Source organism: Macadamia integrifolia, chromosome 6, assembly GCF_013358625.1.
Source record: "Macadamia integrifolia cultivar HAES 741 chromosome 6, SCU_Mint_v3, whole genome shotgun sequence".
Classification (NCBI taxonomy): Eukaryota; Viridiplantae; Streptophyta; class Magnoliopsida; order Proteales; family Proteaceae; genus Macadamia; species Macadamia integrifolia.
Window position 1 is genome coordinate 25,154,838 of NC_056562.1, and position 20,803 is coordinate 25,175,640.

Consider the following 20,803-nt stretch of genomic DNA (forward strand, 5'->3'; position numbering starts at 1 on the left):
ACGAGGCCATGTACAAGAAGTAAAGGTACGTGCTAGTAATTTTGGGTGCCTATGCAATTTAATTATAAGTATGAGTTTATCCCCATTAAAGTCCAAGACACTAGCAATGGGCTTACTAGAATGGTATACCCACTTGAGATATACTCACCTGAGATATACCCACCTAAAATATATCCACCTGAGATATGCTCACCTAAGAATACCCACCTGAGATATACCCACCTGAGGTATACCCACTTGAGAATGCCCACCTGAGATATACCCAACTGAGATGTACTCACCTATGACTAGAAGATATTTTTGGGGGCCCACGTATAAAAGATGAGACATTTATTATCTTTTCCCTCATTAATGATAGTTGGTCTGTGGGAGAGTAAAGAAGAGAGAGAAAGAAAGAAGAAAGAAAAAGGAAGAAGAAGAAGAAAGAAAGGAAATCGACCGAAGAGCTTCACTGGAGCTGGGTCTTAGTATTTTAAGCTCAGATTAATGATCACCTCATCGAGATCTTCGATTTGAGGTAGGTATTATACATATTCCAAGGATTCTTTGAAAAACCCCTTTCTTAAACACTCTTTTTTATTTTTGGAAAAGAACCCACTTGGATCTTACTAATCCTACTTGGATAATCAAATCTAAGGTCTAATGCAAGGTGTGTATAATGATTTTGAAGGATTTAGAAGGAGTGTTGGTGAAGATCTAGAGTATTTGAAGTTCTTGAACTAAAGAAGTGAAATTTGGGGTTTCACTGGTGTTCTTGAGAAAGAGGTAAGAATCTCTTTTATCTTTTGATTTGATCTTAGATCTAGGTTGAGGATATATGATAGGACCTTAGATGAGTGATTTGAGCTGCTAGATTGACCCAAACAAGTTCCCCAAGCTAGAGAAAAGATGGGGAAGATGATGGAAGAATTTCATTTCAAGACTGGGGGTGTTCCAGACCCACTTGTCTTTGGGTCTCTGGCTGACCTGAGTTCCCAGAACTCAATTTCTGAGTCTCTGGTGTAACCGACGGGTATAAGACCAGTGGGCTCCAAGGCCCGCCTGTCTTTGACTCATGCCCACCTGTCTTTCCAGAATGCCCAGAATGGGTCCAAATTTGATGGGCAACCCCCATTTATGATTCTAATCCTGATTTTAGTATTCAAACATGATGATTTTGACCCCAAGATAGTGAAATGGTAAACCATAATGTTTATGATAGGTTACACTCATTATACGTGTACCCACACATCGGATCTTTTGCGTGTCGAGTACAAGCACCGTGTACATATACAAATAGTGGGGAGTGGACTCTGATTTAATTTCAGAATGTCATGCATCACTTAACATGTGTTAGTCTAGCCATGTCATCATATCACTTGTGTGTAGACTAGACATCACGTATGCCATATCATGCATTGTTTGTGCATTTACATAACATGCTATGCTTTGCTTTATGATGAATATTCTTTATGTCTTGATGTATATGATGGAAGAATTTCATATGGACATGATATGCATGCTAGATTAGATGTCGTAGATGGCTTGGAAATGAATGCATGGTGGCTCATGGAATGGGATGCGGTGCCATCGTGTAATCATACTATGCACATATAGAAGCATGCGGCTAGAATTTATATACCCCTTTGTGCTATGACCCTTCTTAATAGGGGTTTATGTGTTGGGTTACTATTGGGGAGAACCATCGGGTTACGGTTTTCATACTCTCGCAGTGGTTAGAAGTATGCATAGCTGATAGCTAGGATAATCGGTAACCCCGGTGGTATATTCAGAGGGCCAATCATACTGCTTTTATTTCAGGTGGAGTCACCCATCTACTTTCTATCATTTAAATTTGTCGTGAGTCAGTTTGCATTTTAAATTCTGGTACCAATGGTGGGCCTTCTCCGACAACCCTATGGGCATATCACAAGATGGCTCGTACCCAGGGCATACGCGCACTGTGGTTGTGAGTAGCACATAGCCTATGACCTAGTAATGTTGTTAGGTGAATAGGGTTAAAATGAATAGTATACATATAGGTGCATTTGTAGTATGACTCCTTGTGTGGTTTTCCCTTGTGTGGTCTTCCTTTCCACTTACTGGGCTAGTGAGCTCATCCCACGTGCACAACTCTTTTTAGATGATTTTACAGGTTACCCGCCTGGAGATCAGGAGCCGTACCCCACTGTGGAGTTTCCCTCTGAGAACTGGTGGGTCCCTGATGAGTTCGAGCATAGTGGTGATTGCACGTGCAAGGATTGTACTGCATGGCAGCAGTGACTCTAGAGTGATTCTTTTTTATTCTTTTGATGTACTCCCTTTTGATGACTTAATGCTTAAATTGTTATATTTTTTTATATATATCATCGGACCCAAATGTATATAACTTTTATAACTCAATTTGGATATCAAGTATTTGGGAAACAATTACAGGTATTATTATGAACAGGTCTTCTGCTGAAAATACAAGTCTTATCTTAGTTTAGTAGATGTATACTATATTGTAGTTATTACATTATTGATCCTGGTAGGTTTATGAGTTAACCGAAGTTACCTGGCAGGTTTGTGAGTTAACCGAAGTTAACTCGGTCACCGGCTCGGTTCTATGTGAGTGGGGTGTGACAACGGTAGTATTAGAGTGCGATGCTCTACCTGCCTATAGCATACTACTTAGACCCCATAGAAACTATAATAGGTTTGGGGTGGGTGAAGACAAAAGCCTTATGAAAGTAAAAAAAAAAAAAAGTTTATTTAAATGGAAAATTTGTAACCTTTGCATTTCATGTCATGTATGCATTGATTCTAATTAACTAGTTTTGAATTTTTTATAATTGAATTTACTTGTTAGAGGAAATTTTAACAAAATTTCGACAGCATAACGACATGAAATGAGAAAATAAAAAATTTTTAACATGAAACCTGATAGACAACAAAAATAATATTATAATAACATATAGTGACCTACACGGCCACCATCAACCCATGCTATTTATTATAAGCAAACAATTCAGAAATTTACAAGTACTACCATAATCACAATTCAATCTCTAAGTACACAAATGAAATAAATTACAAAATGAAAGGTAGATGCCATCATTGCTTAATGCTATACTAGTCCGATCATGCAAGTACAGCAAGAAAATCAAGTATGAAACCCAAAATAGTTAAGACTGTCAGATAAAGCAAAAATTCAATTAGGAATGACAAGTAAAAATTCAAAAGAGGGTAATAGGCGATCAGCCTAAATCACTTGTCAGAGTCATCGTTAGAGACATCGAAAGGCTCTCCTAAGTGAACCCTAGGAGTCGATGCCAAGACATGTGTCCCAATGAGTAACTCGATCATGGAGGTGCACCACCCTCCTCTGTACACATCAGACATCAGTAGAGATCATACTAGAAGAGTGGTACATATCCCAGGTGAATTGCTGAAACTTGGACTCCATCTCTTCGAACTGTCTCCACATCTAGAGCTCTCTGCCGATGTTCACATCCACTCTCCTGAGAAGCTCCTGCTCCCTGGCTGCACTCTCTCCAAGATGACCTCTAAGCTCAGCCTGACCCTCCCTCAGGGTCCTCAACTTTGATAGTAGGTCCTGTAGGACTGATGCCTCTCTAGTAGGTGGGGAAGCTGAGGCTTGTATGCTAGAAGCACTAGGGATATCTGGACCGCTAGCTCTGGCTAATCGAGAACCAGTAGCTCCATGGAAAGTTAGATCTGCTGCCCTAGTATCTAGTGGCACTACCTCCAAAACCTCCTCCTCCCTAATATCCTCATGACCATGTACCCCCTAGGAACCCTCCTCTTGGTATAGGAAATAATCCCCTTCATCTCTATCATGCTCATCCTCATCCATGGGCACATCCTCCCCATGCTCTACATCCTCCTCCCCTACTCCTCAGCTACCTATGGCTCTACCATCAGGGTGTGCAAGTTCATCTTCTTTAAGTTCCTTTGAGTGAACTTGTCCCTTGGGATCATTCCCACCTCCCCAGAAAGATCAACTACAAAATGCTCGAAGACTCGAGTGAGAGCTCTGCCATAGGGTAGGTTTGCATCCTCTGGATGCATGGCATGATGGTGTATAGACCTCAGCATGAAGTAGGGAAGGCACAGTCTAGGTACATTACCGACTAGGGCAGACAGCAGGCAAGCAGCCAAGTAAGTTGGCATAAAACCCACCTAATTCCTATGACCACTCCTAGGAGCTAGGTTAAACTGCACCAATCTGGCAAATACCCTGCCCGTAGGGGAAAAGGCTAACTCGGATGCAGGTCTCATACGTGAGCTACTGATCACCTCATAGATGTGCTCCTCCATGTCCCAGCTCATTAGTGAGCCTATGCCTCTGGTCCTAGGAGGACTGTAGTAGTGGATGTCCTCTGAGGAGATACCTATAATCTCTGCCAATCGATCCACAGTTAGGATGATCTCCACACCCTTCACCATACTGATTATGGCAAACTCCCCCTCCTCCTCTGTAGCCTCAAGGTTGCAATAGAACTTCCTCACTAAGCCCTTGTAGCACAGTCGATCGATGTTGAGGATAGACTCCCAACCAAGAGTAAAAAATCTCTCTGAGAGGTGAATGCGGGAACAAAGCTCCACAACCACCTTTTTCTCCGACATCATAGGTAGTGAGTGGAAAGTACCCTACAAGGATGCAACTCTTCAAGTATAGAAGACCATCTCATTATAGTTGGATGGGTCTTCAGGATCCTCCCATTCTCTAGATGGAGATGGAGCTGAAGAACTAGACCCCACCTCTTTCTTCTTGGATTTGGAAGCTTTCCTCTTCCTTGATGGATCAACAGGTTCCTTGCCTTTTCGTGGTGGCATCCCAAAAATGCAAAGAAAAGAGATAAGCACATGATGTAAAATGAGAAGTCAAAGTATAAGGGGTACCAAGTTGAGACAGATACTAGAAGTGGAATCAGAGAAATGAATATAATGAGCTATAATAGAATATGGCAGAAAGTTTTAGGAAATGTGATCTAAGATAGCTTATTACAAGTTATCAAACCCGGATACCTAAACTGGCCAAGTGATTCAATACATACATAAGAAGGATTAAGGTGATGGAAATCACTAAGTAAACACAAGTGATGCAAAGTGGTTAATGAGATGATGCATGTGGTGATTGAGGTATACAGTGATCCTAATGAGATGTAGCCTTAATGCATGAACAAGTCCAAGAATATAGAATATGAGTAGATCCTTTTAAGAGAACATGAGATACAATACTAGATTAAACAAGAGATATCATATCACTATTGGGTTTGGTATAAGAAATGGAAGGATTTCAAACAAGTATACCAAACATGTAGGAAATTTCAAATTTGGGAACCTAACCAAATGAAAGGTTTAAATTTCAATGGAAACAATTATTGATGATTCTAATATGCTTGAGGAATTATGATTCAAATGTAAACAATGAATTCAAGAATGGCTAGGTATAAAATTTCCTAAAGGTGTTGCCCTCTCCTTTTGGGCAAATCTATATAAGGGTTGAGAATAACCATGCCATCCAAATTTGGGCAAACTACGCAATGGACTGATTAGTAAACACTATAGATACCCCAAAATCGCAAATGGAATGCTAGATTGACATAGAGGAGAGAAATGAACAGTTAAAACCCCAAAATTGATGGTTAGGGCATGAAAAGGGGAAAATTGTTCCAATGTTTCCATTCTATGGATCAAAGTACTTGGAAACTATAATCTAAGCTCTACATTGACATGTAAGTTGTTTTCCATGGAGAGAATCGAAGGAAAAACTAAAGTTTCAATTGCATTGATGATTTTCCATTTACAAAGAGAGAAACCCAAATTTTTAGAGAGAAAAAAAAAGAGGGTTTGTGAACTTACCTTGATGCTTGAATGAGAGAGAATGCAACTTGAACGGATCGTTGCATCGATTCGGCGAGTTGAGTCATAGGGTATCGCCAAAAAATCACCCCAGAACCACATGAGTTGGAGTGAAGGAGAAAGGAGAGAGAATGGGTGAAAAACCAGGGTTTAAACCCTTTTAATCGCAACTCTCGAGTAACTCCGACGGGCATGAAACCGATAGGGTTCAGCCAGCCATGTCCACCAATCTTTAGCCCGTCGATTTTGGCAGTGAGTGCCCAATGCCACCCGTGGGTCCTACATGGCCTGCATTGGTGGGTTTGAAGGTCATTTTTGAAGAATTATGAGTTTATAAGGGAGATTTGGCTGATATATAAGATGGAATGCAAATTTGGATTTTGAATTTTCATATGCACTTTTCCTCGATTGTTTTGGGATGTAAGTGCACAAGGTTGCATGCTAAGCTTCGAACAATTGTGTAATGAGTTGTAATACAAACTTATATGAAATTTTTATGTAAATCAGGTACACTAACGATGGTATGCACTAGATCCAAGGGTGTCGCTTGAGGTGCACCTCGAGGTCCTCATCCTGTTGGTAGGCCACCAATCAATAGGAGGCCTCAACATACAGGGCAAGCATCTAACCCACAACCTCAAGAGACAATTGATCAGAATGTGGCTCATGAGAATCCACCCATGGCTACACTTCCTGATCCTCCACCAGTACTTACCCTAGGTGATGTTGAGAACTTGATTCAACAATTGAATCAGATTCTCCATCAACAAATTCTTCAGCAACAGTAGGCATTTATGACTGCTATGCAACAGCAATGGTATGCTACACTACCAGGTCAGCCTCCCCAGGTAGATATCCCACAAGGTCCAACTGGAGGGCCTGGTGTTGGGGCACAAGTTGGAGGTACAGTTTAAGAATGAGGCCAACTCCTGGTGGCAGTCCTCAAAGGCCATATTGTTTGCCCACACACCCAGAACCCACATGGGAGCAATTCAAGGAGTTGTTCTTAGCAAATTACTACCCTCGGAGTTTTAGAGACCGCAAGGAAGCAAAGTTCTAGGACTTGACTCAACGAAACAAATCTATCCTTGATTTTTAGCAACAGTTTGAGGCTCTATTCTACTTTATACCCCCTCACATGAAATCGGTTGAAGAAAAGGACAAGAAGTTTCTGAAAGGATTGAAGGTATCCATTAGCACGATACTTGAGGCATTAGATCTCGTCGACTATGCCTTGATTGTACAGAAGGCCAAAACTATTGAAGATAAGCTGAAAAGTGAATCATCCCTTACACCTAGAGTGTGGAAGAAAGCGAATCCATATGCAGATTTGGATGGCCCGAGTAAGAATTTTCATGGATCATACGGATTTGGTTCTTCATACAAGCAGCCCTACAGGCCATCGGGTTATCCTCCTTGACCTGCTAGTGGGCCAGGCACTACATCTTTTCGCCAGAATATCAGTACGACACCCATAGCTACTAGGCCACCTTGCCCTCCATTTGCTACAGGTTAGGCTTAGAGAGCTCCTGCACTGGTTCAAGCTTTGCAGAACCATTGTTTTAATTGCCATTCATATGGGAATTTTGCTAAAGATTTCCGAGCTCGATCAGCTTTATCAGCCAACTAGCCTTCTGGGTATAAACTTGCTTTGACTCAAGGGAGTCAACCACAAGGAAATTTGTATGCTTTGTCAATTGAGAAAGCTAAAACAAGCACAGAAGTGGTAGCAGGTACGATTTAATTTGAGAATTGCCTTCTAGTAAATATTGATGACATGCTATACTTATGTGCATTTTTGCATTAGGTGTCCTACCTATATCAAGTATAGCAACATATGTCTTGTTTGATTCAGGGGCTTCACATTCATTTGAATCAAAGAGATTTGCTAAGAAACTTGACATGACACCCAAGATATTAGAGCATAAGATAATAGTTAGTACATCGACAGGAAAAATTTCACAGTTGAAGGAAGTATGGGCCATGCATCATTGAGATCAATGGAAAGCAATTAGATGCCCAACTCATCAAGTTCAGCATGCAGAACTTTGATGTTATACTAAGCATGGATTTGCTATCAGCTCATTGAGCAAGTGTGATGTGTGCCGAGAAATAGGCCAAGGTGATCGATGATGAAGGGAAGGAACTGATATACCAAGCGGATATAATAAAGCGGGCTAAAAAGGTCATCATCTCCGCTTTGCAAGCGGTAAAGTTGTTGGAAAATGGGTGTTAGGGGTACCTAGCATCGGTGATTGATTTAGACGCAAAGGTTACACCTCTAGAGGAAGTAGAAGTAGTTAAAGAGTTCCCAGACGTCTTACCAGATGATCTAACTCAGCTACCACCTGACAGGGAGTTGGAATTTACTATAGATTTGATTCCTGGAGCTACCTCGTTGTCCAAGGCTCCATACAGAATGGCACCAGTAGAATTAAAAGAATTTCAAGTACAGTTGCAAGATCTGTTGAAGAATGGATTCATTCGCCCAAGTGTATCACCTTGGGGTGCTCCAGTGTTGTTTGTTAAGAAGAAAGATGGGAGCCTACGTTTGTGCATTGATTACCGAGAATTAAACAAGTTAACCATCATGAACCTGTCTCCATTGCCATGCATAGATGATTTGTTTGACTAGCTACAAGGTGCTAAGATATTTTCAAAGATTGACCTCAGATCCGGGTATTATCAACTCAAGATAAAGAGTTCTGATATACCAAAGTCAGCCTTTAGAACTCGGTACGGTCATTATGAGTTTTTAGTGTTGTCTTTCAGGTTAACCAATGCACCAGCAGCTTTCATGGATTTGATGAATCGAGTGTTTCACGATGTTCTTGACAAGTGGGTCATTGTTTTCATTAATGATATCTTGATCTACTCGAAGTCAGAAGAAGACCATGCAAAACACTTGAGGATGGTACTATAGAGACTGAGAGAGCAGTAGTTGTATGTGAAATTCAGCAAGTGTGAATTTTGGCTCAAACAGGTTGGATTCCTAGGACACATGGTATCTGAAAATGGAATTGAAGCGAATCTAGATAAGGTGAAAGCCATAGTAGACTGGGAGGTACCCAAGAGTGTAACAAAAATCAGAAGTTTCTTGGTTTTGGTAGGTTACTATAGACGCTTCATTGGAAACTTTTCTCGGATTTTAGTACCAATGACCAAGTTGACTAGGAAGGGTATAAAGTTTGATTGGTCAAAGGAGTGTGAAAAAATTTTTCAAGAGCTGAAGAAGCGGCTAGTGTCAGGACCAATGTTGACTATTCCTAAAGGCACAGGTGGAATGACAGTGTATACCGATGCTTCCAAAGTCAGATTGGACTGTGTACTTATGCAACACAGCAAGGTGGTAGCATATGCATCCAGACAATTGAAGGAATATGTAAAGAACTACCTTACCCATGACTTGGAGCTAGCAGTGGTCATTTTTGCCTTAAAGATTTGGCATCACTACTTGTATGGTGAAAAGTGTGAAATAGACAAAGGAGATGGCTTGAGCTTATAAAAGATTATGATTGTATTCAGTATCTCCCAGGGAAGGACAATGTAGTGGTAGATGCATTAAGCCGAAAAGTTCAAACTGTCCTATCTAGCTGTCAGTCCAGAGCTCGTACAAGAGGCGATGTTAATGGATGAAATCCTCTTGTATGAGGAAGTGACCTTGGAACTAGAGCACTAGTCAGATGATGTCCAGCAGTTAACTATGTCCTTGGCAACTCTATAGGTACACTCATCCATCAGGGAAGAAATCATAATGAAACAGCCTTTGGATCCTGAGTTGTAGCAAATCAGAGAGAAGATTCAAGAGCAAATAATAAATGACACTAGCTTTACATTAGCCATTGATGGAGCACTATTATTTTGGGGCAGATTGTGTGTACCCTATGATGAGGTAACACAAGACAAAATAGTAAAAGAAGCACATAGTTCTGGGTACTCTCTTCACCCTAGAAGTACCAAGATGTACAAAGACCTAAAGCAACACTACTGGTGGCTAGCAATGAAGTCCACAATAGCTCTGTATGTGTCGACTTGCCTTGCATGTCAGAAAATCAAAGCTGAATAGCACCGCCCTTTTGGCACTCTTCAACCACTCCCAGTACCTGAATGGAAGTGGGATAATATTACACTGGACTTCATCACCGGACTACCATGTACACCCAAAGGAATGGATGCAATTTGGGTAGTAGTTGATAGGCTTACTAAGATAGCTCACTTCATTCCAATCAAGACCAATTACACCATGGATAAACTAGCACAGCTTTACATGGATAATGTGGTACGCTTGCATGGTGTACCAGTAAGCATTGTATCAGACAGAGACCCGAGGTTTACCTCCAGATTTTGGAAAAGCTTTCAGCAAGCCTTGAAATCACAATTGAACCTGAGTATGGCCTTCCATCCACAGACAGGCAGACAGTCCGAGCGGATAATACAGATATTAGAAGACATGCTCTGAGTATGGGAATAAATGGCAATTGGGATGAATATATACCTCTTATGGAGTTTGCTTACAACAATAGCTACCAAGCTACAATTGGGATGGCTCCACATAAAGTATTATATAGTAAAAAGTGCAGAACTCCTCTATACTGGGATGAAGTAGGTGAATGTCGAAATGCTTGGACTGGAGATGATTCAAATGACATGTGATAAAGTGGATGTCATTAGAGAAAGAATTAAGGCAGCACAGTCACGTCAAAAGAGCTATGCAGATAGTCATGGAAAAAAATGGAATTCCAAGAGGGAGAGAAAGTGTTCCTCAAAATATCTCTTACCAAAGGTCTACATAGATTTCATAAGAAAGGCAAGTTAAGTCTGAGATATATTGGGCCATTTGAGATTTTAAAGCAAGTTGGGGCAGTAGCATACATGTTGGCATTACCACCTTCCCTCAATAGTGTTCACAATGTCTTCCATGTATCCATGTTGAAGCAGTATATTCATGATCCATCCCACATGCTACCTGTGGAACCGAAATACTTAGAAGCTAACATATGAAGAACATCCAGCTGAGATCTTAGACCGAAAGGTGAAAACTATCTACAACCGCTCTATCGCTTTTGTGAAGATTCGGTGGGCCAACCACCCGATGGAAAAGGCATCTTGGGAGAAAGGATGATATTCAAATTTTGTACCCTCATCTTTTCGGACAACCAGGTACTACAATTTCGGGGAAGAAATTTTCAAAAAGGGGGGGTATTGTGATACCTTACTTTCTAAACCCGGTCTAATTACTCGTATTGACTTGGTTTGATCATGTAGGGGTTGACCTAACAAGACCGAGTATGTACCAAGTGTAATATATGCACCCAAGCCTTGCACTTGCACACACCACGAGGCCATGTACAAGTAGAATAGGCACTTGCTAGTAATTTTTGGTGCCTATGCAATTTAATTATAAGTATGGGTTTGTCCCTATTGAAGTCTAAGTGGAACACTAGCAATGGGCTGACTAGAATGGTATACCCACCTGAGATATACTTACCTGAGATATACCCACCTGAGATATACCCACCTGAGAATGCCCACCTGAGATATACCCACCTGAGGTACACCCACTTGAGAATCCCCACCTGAGATATACCCACCTAAGGTATACCCACCTGAGATGCACCCACCTATGACTAGAAGATATTTTGGGGGGCCCAGGTATAAAAGAAGAGACATTTATTGTCTTTTCCCTCATTAATGATAGTTGGTCAGTGGGAGAGTAAAGAAGAGAGAGAAAAAAAGAAGAAAGGAAAAGGAAGAAGAAGAAGAAGAAAGGAAATCGATCGTAGAGCTTCACCGGAGTTGGGTCTTGGTATTTTAAGTCTGGATTAATGATCAGCTCACCAGGATCTTCGATTTGAGGTAGCTATTGTACATATTCCAAGGATTTTTAGGAAAACCCCTTTCTTAAACCCTCTTTTTGATTTTTGGGAAAGAACCCACTTGGATCTTTCTAATCCTACTTGGATAATCAAATCTAAGGTCTAATGGAAGGTGTGTACAAAGATTTTAAAGGATTTGGAAGGAGTGTTGGTGAAGATCTAGAGTATTTGAAGTTCTTGAGCTAAAGAAGTGAAATTTGGGGTTTCACTGGTTTTCTTGAGAAAGAGATAAGAATCTCCTTTTTTCTTTTGATTTGATCTTAGATCTAGGTTGAGGATACATGATTGGACCTTAAATGAGCGATTTGAGTAGTTGGATCAACCCCAAACAAGTTCCCCGAGCCGGAGAGAGGATGGGGAAGATGATGGAAGAATTTTGTTTCAAGACTGGGGGGTGCTCCAAACGCACCTGTCTTTGGGCCTTTGGTCCACCTGAGTTCCCAGAACTCAATTTCTGAGCCTCTGGTGTAACTAGTGGGTATAAGACTGATGGGCTCCAAGGCCCGCTTGTCTTTGACTCATGCCCACCGGTCTTTCCAGAATGCCAAGAATGGGTCCAAATTTGATGGGTAACCCCCGTTTATGATTCTAAATCCAATTTTAGTGTTTAAACATGATGATTTTGACCCTAAGATAGTGAAATGATAAACCATAATGTTTATGATAGGTTACACTCATTATACGCATACCCACACATCAGATCTCTTGCGTGCTGGGTACAAGCACCGTGTACATATACAAGTAAGTGGGGAGTGGACTCTAATTTAATTTCAGAATGTTATGCATCACTTAACATGTGTTAGTTTAGCTATGTCATCATGTCACTTGTGTGTAGACTAGACATCACATATGCCATAGCACACATTGTATGTGCATTTACATAAAATGCTATGCTTTGCTTTATGATGAATATTCTTTGTCTTGATGTATATGATGAAAAAATTTCGTATGGACATGATATGCATGCTAGATTAGATGTCGTAGATGGTTTGGAAATGAGTGCATGGTGGCTTATGGAATGGGACGCGGTGCCATCGTGTAATCATACTATGCTCATATAGAAGCATGCAGCTCAGATTTATATACTCCTTTGTGCTACGACCCTTCCCAATAGGGATTTACTTGTTGGGTTACTATTGGGGGGAGGCATCGGGTTATAGTTTTCAAACTCCTACAATGGTTAGAAGTACGCACGGCTGATCGCTAGGACAGTCGGTAACCTCGGTGGTATATTCAGAGGGCCGATCGTACTGCTTTATTGTGGGTGCAGTCACCTATCTACTTTCTATCATTTAAACTTTTTGAGAGTCGGCTTGCATTTTAAATTCCAGTACCAATGGTGGGCCTTCTTTGACAACCCTGTGGGCGTATCACAGGATGGGGTCCAGGGGCATACGCGCATTGTGGTTGTGAGTAGCACATAGCTTATGACCTAGTAATGTTGTTAGGTGAATAAAGTTAAATGAATTGCATATATATAGGTGCATTAGTATTGTGACTCCTTGTGTGGTTTTCCTTTATGTGGTCTTCCTTTCCACTTACTGGGCTAGTGAGCTCATCCCATGTGCACAACTCTTTTTAGGTGATTTGATAGGTTACCCGCCTAGAGATCAGGAGCTGGGCCCCACTGTGGAGTTTTCCTCTGAGGACTAGTGGGTCCCTGATGAGTTCGACCACAGTATCGATTGCACGTGCGAGGATTGTGCTGCATGGCAGCAGTGACTCCAGTGTGATTCTTTTTTATTCATTTAATGTACTCCCTTTTAATGACTATATGCTTAAATTATTATATTTTTGTGTATATATCATGCCTTCGAGCCTAAATGTATATAATTTTAAAACTCAATTTGGGTATCAAGTATTTGGGAAACAATTACAGATATTATTATGAATAGGTTTTCCGCTAAAAATACAGGTGTTATATTAGTTTAGTAGATGTATGTTGTATTACAGTTACTGTGTTGTTGATCCTGGCAGGTTTATGAGTTAACCGGAGTTAAATTGGTTCTGTGTGAGCGGGGTATGACACATCTATTGTCAAGGCATTCACTGATCTGTGGTAGATGGGCTTTACCTTTCTTTCAACCAGAAAAGGTCTTACTTGGGCCATAGGACTACACTCAACTATTGATGCTAATGTTACAAGAGCATCGACAAACCAGTTGCTATCTCTCTGGAAGTACTCAAAAAATATTTCTTCAAAGTGCTTAGAGATCATCTCTAGATATTCTTGATAAGGCTTCAATTTCTCATCCCTGGTCTTCCATTTCCTTTGTGTTTGGCAGATTACAATGGATGAGTCACCAAACACTCAGATTCTTTTACTCCAATTATCAGAGCTATCTCCAGGCTGATTGCACATGCTTCATATTCAGTAATATTATTGATGCATGGAAAATCAAGCCAAAAATATGAAGGTAAATACAGCTCATCGGGTGTTATTAATAACACTCCTGCTCCATAACCTCTTTGATTGGCAGCTCCATCAAAATATAATTGCCATGTATTAACAGAGTTTTCTTCTTCAACCACCATGATTTTCTCATCTAGAAAAGCATCATTTAATGATCTTCCATCTTCTGTGGTGTGTGTAGACAAATGATCCACAATTGCCCTACCTTTGATGGACTTTTGATTGACATATATGTGAGGGTAGTGGCCGGAAATGAAAATGTTCTCTCTTCCCCTTTGGGGGGGAAAAGGACTAGCATTCCATCCTCTCTCCTCTCTTTCCCTTTCATGATGGAGGGGTGTGTCGTGTGTGCTTACCATGTGGGCCCCACACTGTCGTATCACCGCTATGAGACACGTGGAGGCCTATTTTGCAGGATGTAAAGTTTGTCATTTGAGATGGGGATTATGATGGTCCAATACGGGAATCGGGATCATGCAAAAGGGGTTGGAGTCACCACCTAGGGTTAGGGGCCTAGGACCCGGGGGTGGGCCCAATTCCTAAGAAAAGGGCTCGAAAGTTGGTCTGGTCTAGAGATTTAGGGTAAGTGTCATGTTGTAGAATTGGGAAGGTGTTAGGCACCCAATCTACCTGGTTCAACCGGTCTTCCTACTAGATGCTTAAGAACGAACATTTTCCACAATTATTCCTAATTTGCATGCATGTCTAAGTTATCACACATATATACATTTACTGAATTTAAATGACTATGTACACTAAAACAAGGTCTATATAAAGTCTACATTGTACTAATTCTGTTGAGAAATTATACCTGAGCTTGACCCCTGTTTCAAGTCAAGAGGGGTGGACCCCCTGGTTAATGCTAGTACAAACTTTCTTATGGATTCTCCTGGCTCATGGGAAGATAGTCTTGACCCCAACTTCCTTTCTCGAGAGATGCTGACTGTGATGATATTCGGATAGAGTTCTGGCTAGGAACAGTTACTTTCAGATTTTAGATGAGGTGGCACTCTGGTAGAGCTTCCGCTGAGGATAAGCTTAGGGGAGGGTTAGGCTAAGGTGGCACTCGGATAGAGATTTCATTGGGGATAGGCTATGTGAGGGCTAGACCGAGGTGGCACTCAGATAGAGCTTCCGCTGGGGATAGGCTATGTGAGGGCTAGGCTGAGGTGGCACTCGGACAAAGCTTCTGCTAGGAATGGGTTGAAACCTAAATGGTTGGCTCGAAGAACACTTCAGAGATTCGAAGGAATCTTACGAAGATCTCTCTGTAGACTGGAACCTCAAAAGAGGGTGGGAGACTAAGGGGAAACCTTTCCTACACAAAAATATCACTCAAAAAAGAAAAGGATTGAAGAGTTTCAAAGGCCCGAAGAACACTTCAGATCTTATAAAGATCTCTCCGAAGACTTGAAAAACCTCAAGGGGGGAAAGGGGAGGAAAGAGGGCAGAGCTTCACTACTATGGGTTGTTGTGGGGTATGTTGGTGTGTTGGTGTGTCAAAAACCAAAGGGAGGGGGGTATTTATAGAATTTTTGGGCCAATAGAGAGGAGAGAGAAAATTTCGTAACCAATGGTAGTAAAAAGTAATTTTTCCAAACCAATGGAGTGAAAGTAAGAAATTTGGGACCAATGGGGCGGAGGTAATTTTCCATAGCCAATGGCGTGAAAGGTAATTTTTTTGGACCAATCATTAGAAAAGATTCCTTTTTGGACCAATGGGAGGCCGTGGTGTAGGGTACACAGGCGAGTGAAGAGGGAATTCCTTCTACGATCCGGTCATCGGAAGAGGGATTTTGATCACCGGTGGGAGTGTCAGAGGTTTCAGAAGGGGTGCAGGAGGTTCAACAGAGGTGTTGGAAGTCCAGCAGGGGTGCTGGAGCTACGGCAGTGGTGTTGGGGCTCCGACAGTGGTGTTGTGGCTTCGATAGTGGTGCGGGGGCTCCGACATGGGTGCTGAGACTTCGACATAGGTGCAAAAACTCAGACATAGGTGTAGAAACTTGGTCTGGCATGCATGGGGCTTAGTCGGGTATGCACGAGGCTTGGTTGGGTATGCATGAGACTTGGCCGAGTGCACGCAGGGCTTGGTCGGGGGCATGTGGGGCTTGGCCGTGTGCATATGGGGCTTGGTTGTGTGCATGTGGGGCTTGGTTGGGTGCACGCAGGGCTTGCATGGGTGGGGTCTGGCAAGACGTGGGGCCTCGCATGGGTGGGGTTTGGGCACTTAAGGCAAGACATGGGTGCTAGCATGGGTGGGGTTTGGGCACTCAAGGCAAGGCATGGGTGCTCGTATGGGCAGCGTTTGGGCACTTAAAGTGCGATTTTCAGAAATGATTGTGAGAGATCCAATGGTCCAATTTTAACGTACCATATATCGTTGGAATCATAATTCTGAGTACTATACATCTGTGGGGTCACTTTGATCGGATTCCTTTGTATATTAAATGTCATAATTAGACCCTTCTTTTCTCTCGCGTGGGTTTTCTAAGAATTTTGGGGGGGGGGTATGGAATGCTCCTAGGAATAGTTACCTTAGTTAGTCATCATCTTTGTTGATCGTAAGTGAAATTTCATGTCCAAGATCCGTAAGTCATCATAGCTGGGGGAGGGTGACAAAATTGGGTGTCTACAGAATGCCCCTCTTTGGCCGAGGCCTGTGCCAACAGGCAAAGGGCAAAGAAAAGAACTCCCACATTTTGCCACCCGAAGTATGTACTGCCGTTATCTTTCTCACCAATGATGGATTTGAAAATGCAACAGGTAATATCTCTTAACTACTTTAAAGTTTAGGACTTACCTGAGCTGGCAATTTGTAGGAAAGAAATTCGCTGCTCTTCCAATCCTACAAAAGATGTTAGTACTTAAAAATGTTCTTCCTAGGCTGAACTTCCTTCTGGCAGTCCTAGGAATTGATCCATCATTTGTAGAGACTTATGCCCTCCCTATAGAAGATGTTAGTGCTTGAAAATATTCTTCCTAGGATGGACTTCCTTTTTCCAATCCTAGGGATTGTTCCGTCATTCACAGAGATTTGAGCCCTCCCTGCAGAAGATGTTAGTGCTTGAAAATGTTCTTCCTTGGCTAGACTTCCTTCCGCCAGTCCTAGGGATTGATCCATCATTTGCAGAGATTTAAGCCCTCCCTACAGAAGATGTTAGTGCTTGAAAATGATCTTCCTAGGCTAGACTTCCTTCTGCCAGTCCTAGGGATTTGGTCTATAAGATCGGGTCACTTGGAGCCGATTCAAAGAGATTAGGCCTCCTGGGGCCGATTCAATGGGATTGGGCCTCCTGGGGTTGAGTCAATGAAATTGAGCCACTTGGGGCCGGGTCAATGAGAATGGGCCACCTGGGACCGGCTTAATGAGATTGGGCCACTTGGGGCTAAGTCAATGAGATTGGCCCACCTGAGGCTGGGTCAATGAGATTGGGCCACCTAGGGCCGGGTTAATGAGATTGGGCTGCCTGGGACCGGGTCAACGAGATTGGGTAACCTGAGGCTGGGTCAATGAGATTGGGCCACCTTGAATTTAAGCCCTTGAATCATGAAATTTGGTTCTTGATTTAGAATCTTGAATTTTGGACTTGGAATTTGAATTTTGACTTTTTGATTTGGTCTTTTGATTTGGAATCTTGATTTTTGCTTTGTGTGGTAATTTCCATCTACCTCACAAATTTTGACTTTGATTTTACCTTCCACTTTCATCTACCAATTTTACTTTCATATGTTTTCATCTACCAAGTGGATTTTACTTTCCATGTGATCCCAATTTTACCTACCATGAGAATTTATTTTGAATTTCATTTTTTGGTGGTAAGAACTCTTAAATTACACCTTGGAATTAGAATCAAAAAGGATTTTTTTTTTGTGCAGGATGAATTTTTTAACTGTAAAATGGTCCCCCCCCAACCTCTTTTTAACTCACCAATCCGAGTTTCTTGAGTTGGGAACGATTCGTGAGCGAGTGAGCTCGGGTTTTTAAGTTTCTTCGAGGATTCGAAGTTCTTTGTATTTCCTTGGGTTTTCATAAATTTCTTTGAGTTTCCCTTTGAATATTTTCATCTTCTCCTTGAAGTTCTTCATAGTTCTTGAGGAGGGGGCCATTTGGAGAATTTGAAGTCTTTCTAGGCCTTTTTGCAAATTATAAAACTTTCTGGGGTTCTTTGCAATTTGTGAAACTTTCTGGGGTCATTTGTAATTTGTGAAATTTTTTGGTGTTCTTTGTAATTTTTGGAACTTTCTGTGGTTCGTTACAATTTGTGAATTATGTCCGATAGAAAAAAGAGGAGGACTCTGGGAGAGATCCGGTTGGGTATTGGAGAGAGATGCAATACATCCTCTCAAGGGGATGATAGTCTTGCGAAATGGTATGTCAGGCGAACACTTTCCAAGTCCCGGAACCACATTTGTAATGCAGCATGGGGCAAATGGGTAAGTCTTTCCCTTTCCTTTAATTTATTTATTTTTGCTTTTTATTTTTTGTTCATTTTTTGCATTTATTTATTTTTTGTTCTTTTTTTGCATTTATTTATTTTTTGTTCATTTTTTGCATTTATTTATTTTTTTGTTCATTTTTTGTATTTATTTATTTTTTTGTTCATTTTTTGCATTTATTTTAGGAACATGAAGATGGAACACCTCCCACATTGGCCAGGTGTGGCCATCCTAATGCTATTTGGGAGTGGTATGAGATACTCCCCCATAGAGCACAGGGGCAAGTAGATTCTACTTACCTGTGTCGTCTGGCCCTATTGGAGACTAGGAAATTCAGCTCGGCAATGGTGGGAGCTTTGGTGGAGAGGTGGTGGCCAAGCACCCATTCTTTTCATCTTCCCACTAGTGAGATCACTATCACTCCCTTTTGCTTTTATACCCTGACTGGCATACCCTTGGGAGGGAGGCCTCTATCGATTCCCAAGACATTGTCAGCACAGGAGTTCACAGAGCTGATAGGCATTGAGATTTCGGACACTGATATGCATATCTGCTTGGGTGTGATTACCGCCCGCTAGATGAGGAAGGACCTAAGAGTGAACCCAGGTAACCTTGCACAGGTAACCCGCTCCTTCTTATTATTTACCATGGCCTAGTGCCTTTTTAATGTCCTCCTGGGTGGAGTGGGCATCCATATGGCTGCCCTCTTCCGAAACATTCATGAGGTGGACTCTTGGGATTGGGGCAGGGCCGCCTATGCATATCTTCTGCGGACCCTGGACCTGTTGGCATATGGGGATTGGGGCCTCAAGCGGGCAGGCTACATTCTTCAGGTAACTTTGCATTTCTTTTTGTTCTTTTCTCTTTTCTTTCATTGCACATCCTTACTATGATATCTCAATTTAGCCTTGGTGCTATGAGCACCTAGAGATCTTCGCCCCTGTGCTGAAGGACTCTTTGAGTTTGCCATTCCCCATGGCTAACAGATGGGGAGACAGTTTGGTATTGAGGAACCGACGCTATCCCCCCTAGACCACTCCCCGCTCTCTTCTGGATGGTCTGACAAAGGTAAGCCACATTTAGTGTCAAGTTTTTCTTTTGCCTTGTGCTATACTCACTTCTTCTTAACCTTGCAGGTCAATTGGAGACCATTCCGAAATATCCAATTTTACAACCCCGATGAATTTGCTCAAGCCAAGCAATTGACAAAGTGTCATGCATTATTTCGAGGTATCTGGAGCCATGCTTGGAATCTAGGGGAGCGTGTCACTCCTCAGTGGTCTGATCCTACTATGCATTCTCCTCCTTGTTACCCTCCATCGACTATGCTCAACCCAGAGCTTCTTCCTGAGGGTGAGGTAGAGATATGGGTTGAAGGAGTATGGGATGACTCCCTCCTAGATCAGGACAGAGATTATGAGACTTTTCTCGAGGAGGTGACAGTCTGCACTCCCTATGAACCCATGGGGCTATTGGTATGCTTCTTCTCTTGAACATTTTTTCCATACTTCAACTTCTTCTCTTTTTTGATTGATGTTCTTTCAGTGGAGGGCACGACATGTGGCTCCCCCTCCTACTCGGTCACAAGTAGGTGTTGCCTCCTCATCTCAGGTTGAGTCTTCCATTGTTGTGAGGGGACCTCTTCGGATGACCATTAGCCCTTTCAGTTGTTTCCTGGGCTGGTCTTATCCCAGTGTGAGACGTTTGAGCATTCCTCAACTCTTGGAGGGCAGAGTGGATAGAGACGCCACTCTCAGACTTCCTATCCCATTTGACTGTGTGAGTATCAAAACACTACTTGTTTAACTGATTCTTGAATCTTTTGACTGACATGTTGTTCTTAGGTGTCTCTGGAGCTCTATGCCGAACTCAGGAGGATCCATCAGGGTTTGTCCGAGGTCTTGGTTGAGAGGGTACTCTCCTGTCTTTAATCTCTTTCCTCTTTGGTGGCTTCTTTTCCTGATCATTCTTTATGTTCCCCTAGGAGAGGGAGAACGATGCCTTGAGGAGGCTAGTTAGCTCCTACTGACGGGGGAATGCCCATTTGTGGAGGCAGGTTGATGACCAGGCACAGAGGTTGGCAAGTTCAGGATTGAGATCCTCCAGTTCTGTGGCCTTCCATGAGGATGATGCTGAGCATGCCTTGGATGATGACTTTTGACCCATAGGGATTTCTTCTTGTATTTCATGTAAACACAAACATATATATTTTCTTTTTCTTTTTCCC

The 20,803-nt window shown here is 42.0% G+C and overlaps 1 protein-coding gene across 9 annotated transcripts; it reads left to right on the forward strand.

The window, feature by feature from the left end:
- The first annotated feature begins 373 nt into the window (after positions 1-373).
- On the forward strand, positions 374-20,797 carry LOC122082744. 9 transcript variants are annotated; one of them, XM_042650498.1, is made up of 6 exons: positions 374-517; positions 671-765; positions 19,713-20,051; positions 20,122-20,355; positions 20,421-20,489; positions 20,633-20,797. In XM_042650498.1, exons 3-6 carry the CDS (start codon positions 19,869-19,871, stop codon positions 20,735-20,737), a joined length of 591 nt encoding a protein of 196 aa, XP_042506432.1. In that variant the 5' UTR covers positions 374-517; positions 671-765; positions 19,713-19,868; the 3' UTR covers positions 20,738-20,797. The 9 variants fall into 9 exon arrangements, with proteins under 9 accessions (XP_042506432.1, XP_042506435.1, XP_042506433.1 ...); XM_042650499.1 differs by lacking the exons at positions 374-517; positions 671-765 and adding exons at positions 11,661-11,706; positions 12,394-12,467; XM_042650501.1 differs by lacking the exons at positions 374-517; positions 671-765 and adding an exon at positions 11,649-11,706.
- Positions 20,798-20,803: the final 6 nt, after the last annotated feature.

Bases quoted from the DNA above. Each gene is read 5' to 3' on its own strand.
- LOC122082744 (XM_042650502.1), top strand. From the start codon at position 19,563: ATGGGGAGACAGTTTGGTATTGAGGAACCGACGCTATCCCCCCTAGAC. The intron at 20,356-20,420 runs GTGAGTATCAAA...TGTTGTTCTTAG, and splicing joins TTCCTATCCCATTTGACTGT to GTGTCTCTGGAGCTCTATGC. The intron at 20,490-20,632 runs GTACTCTCCTGT...TTGTGGAGGCAG, and splicing joins CCGAGGTCTTGGTTGAGAGG to GTTGATGACCAGGCACAGAG.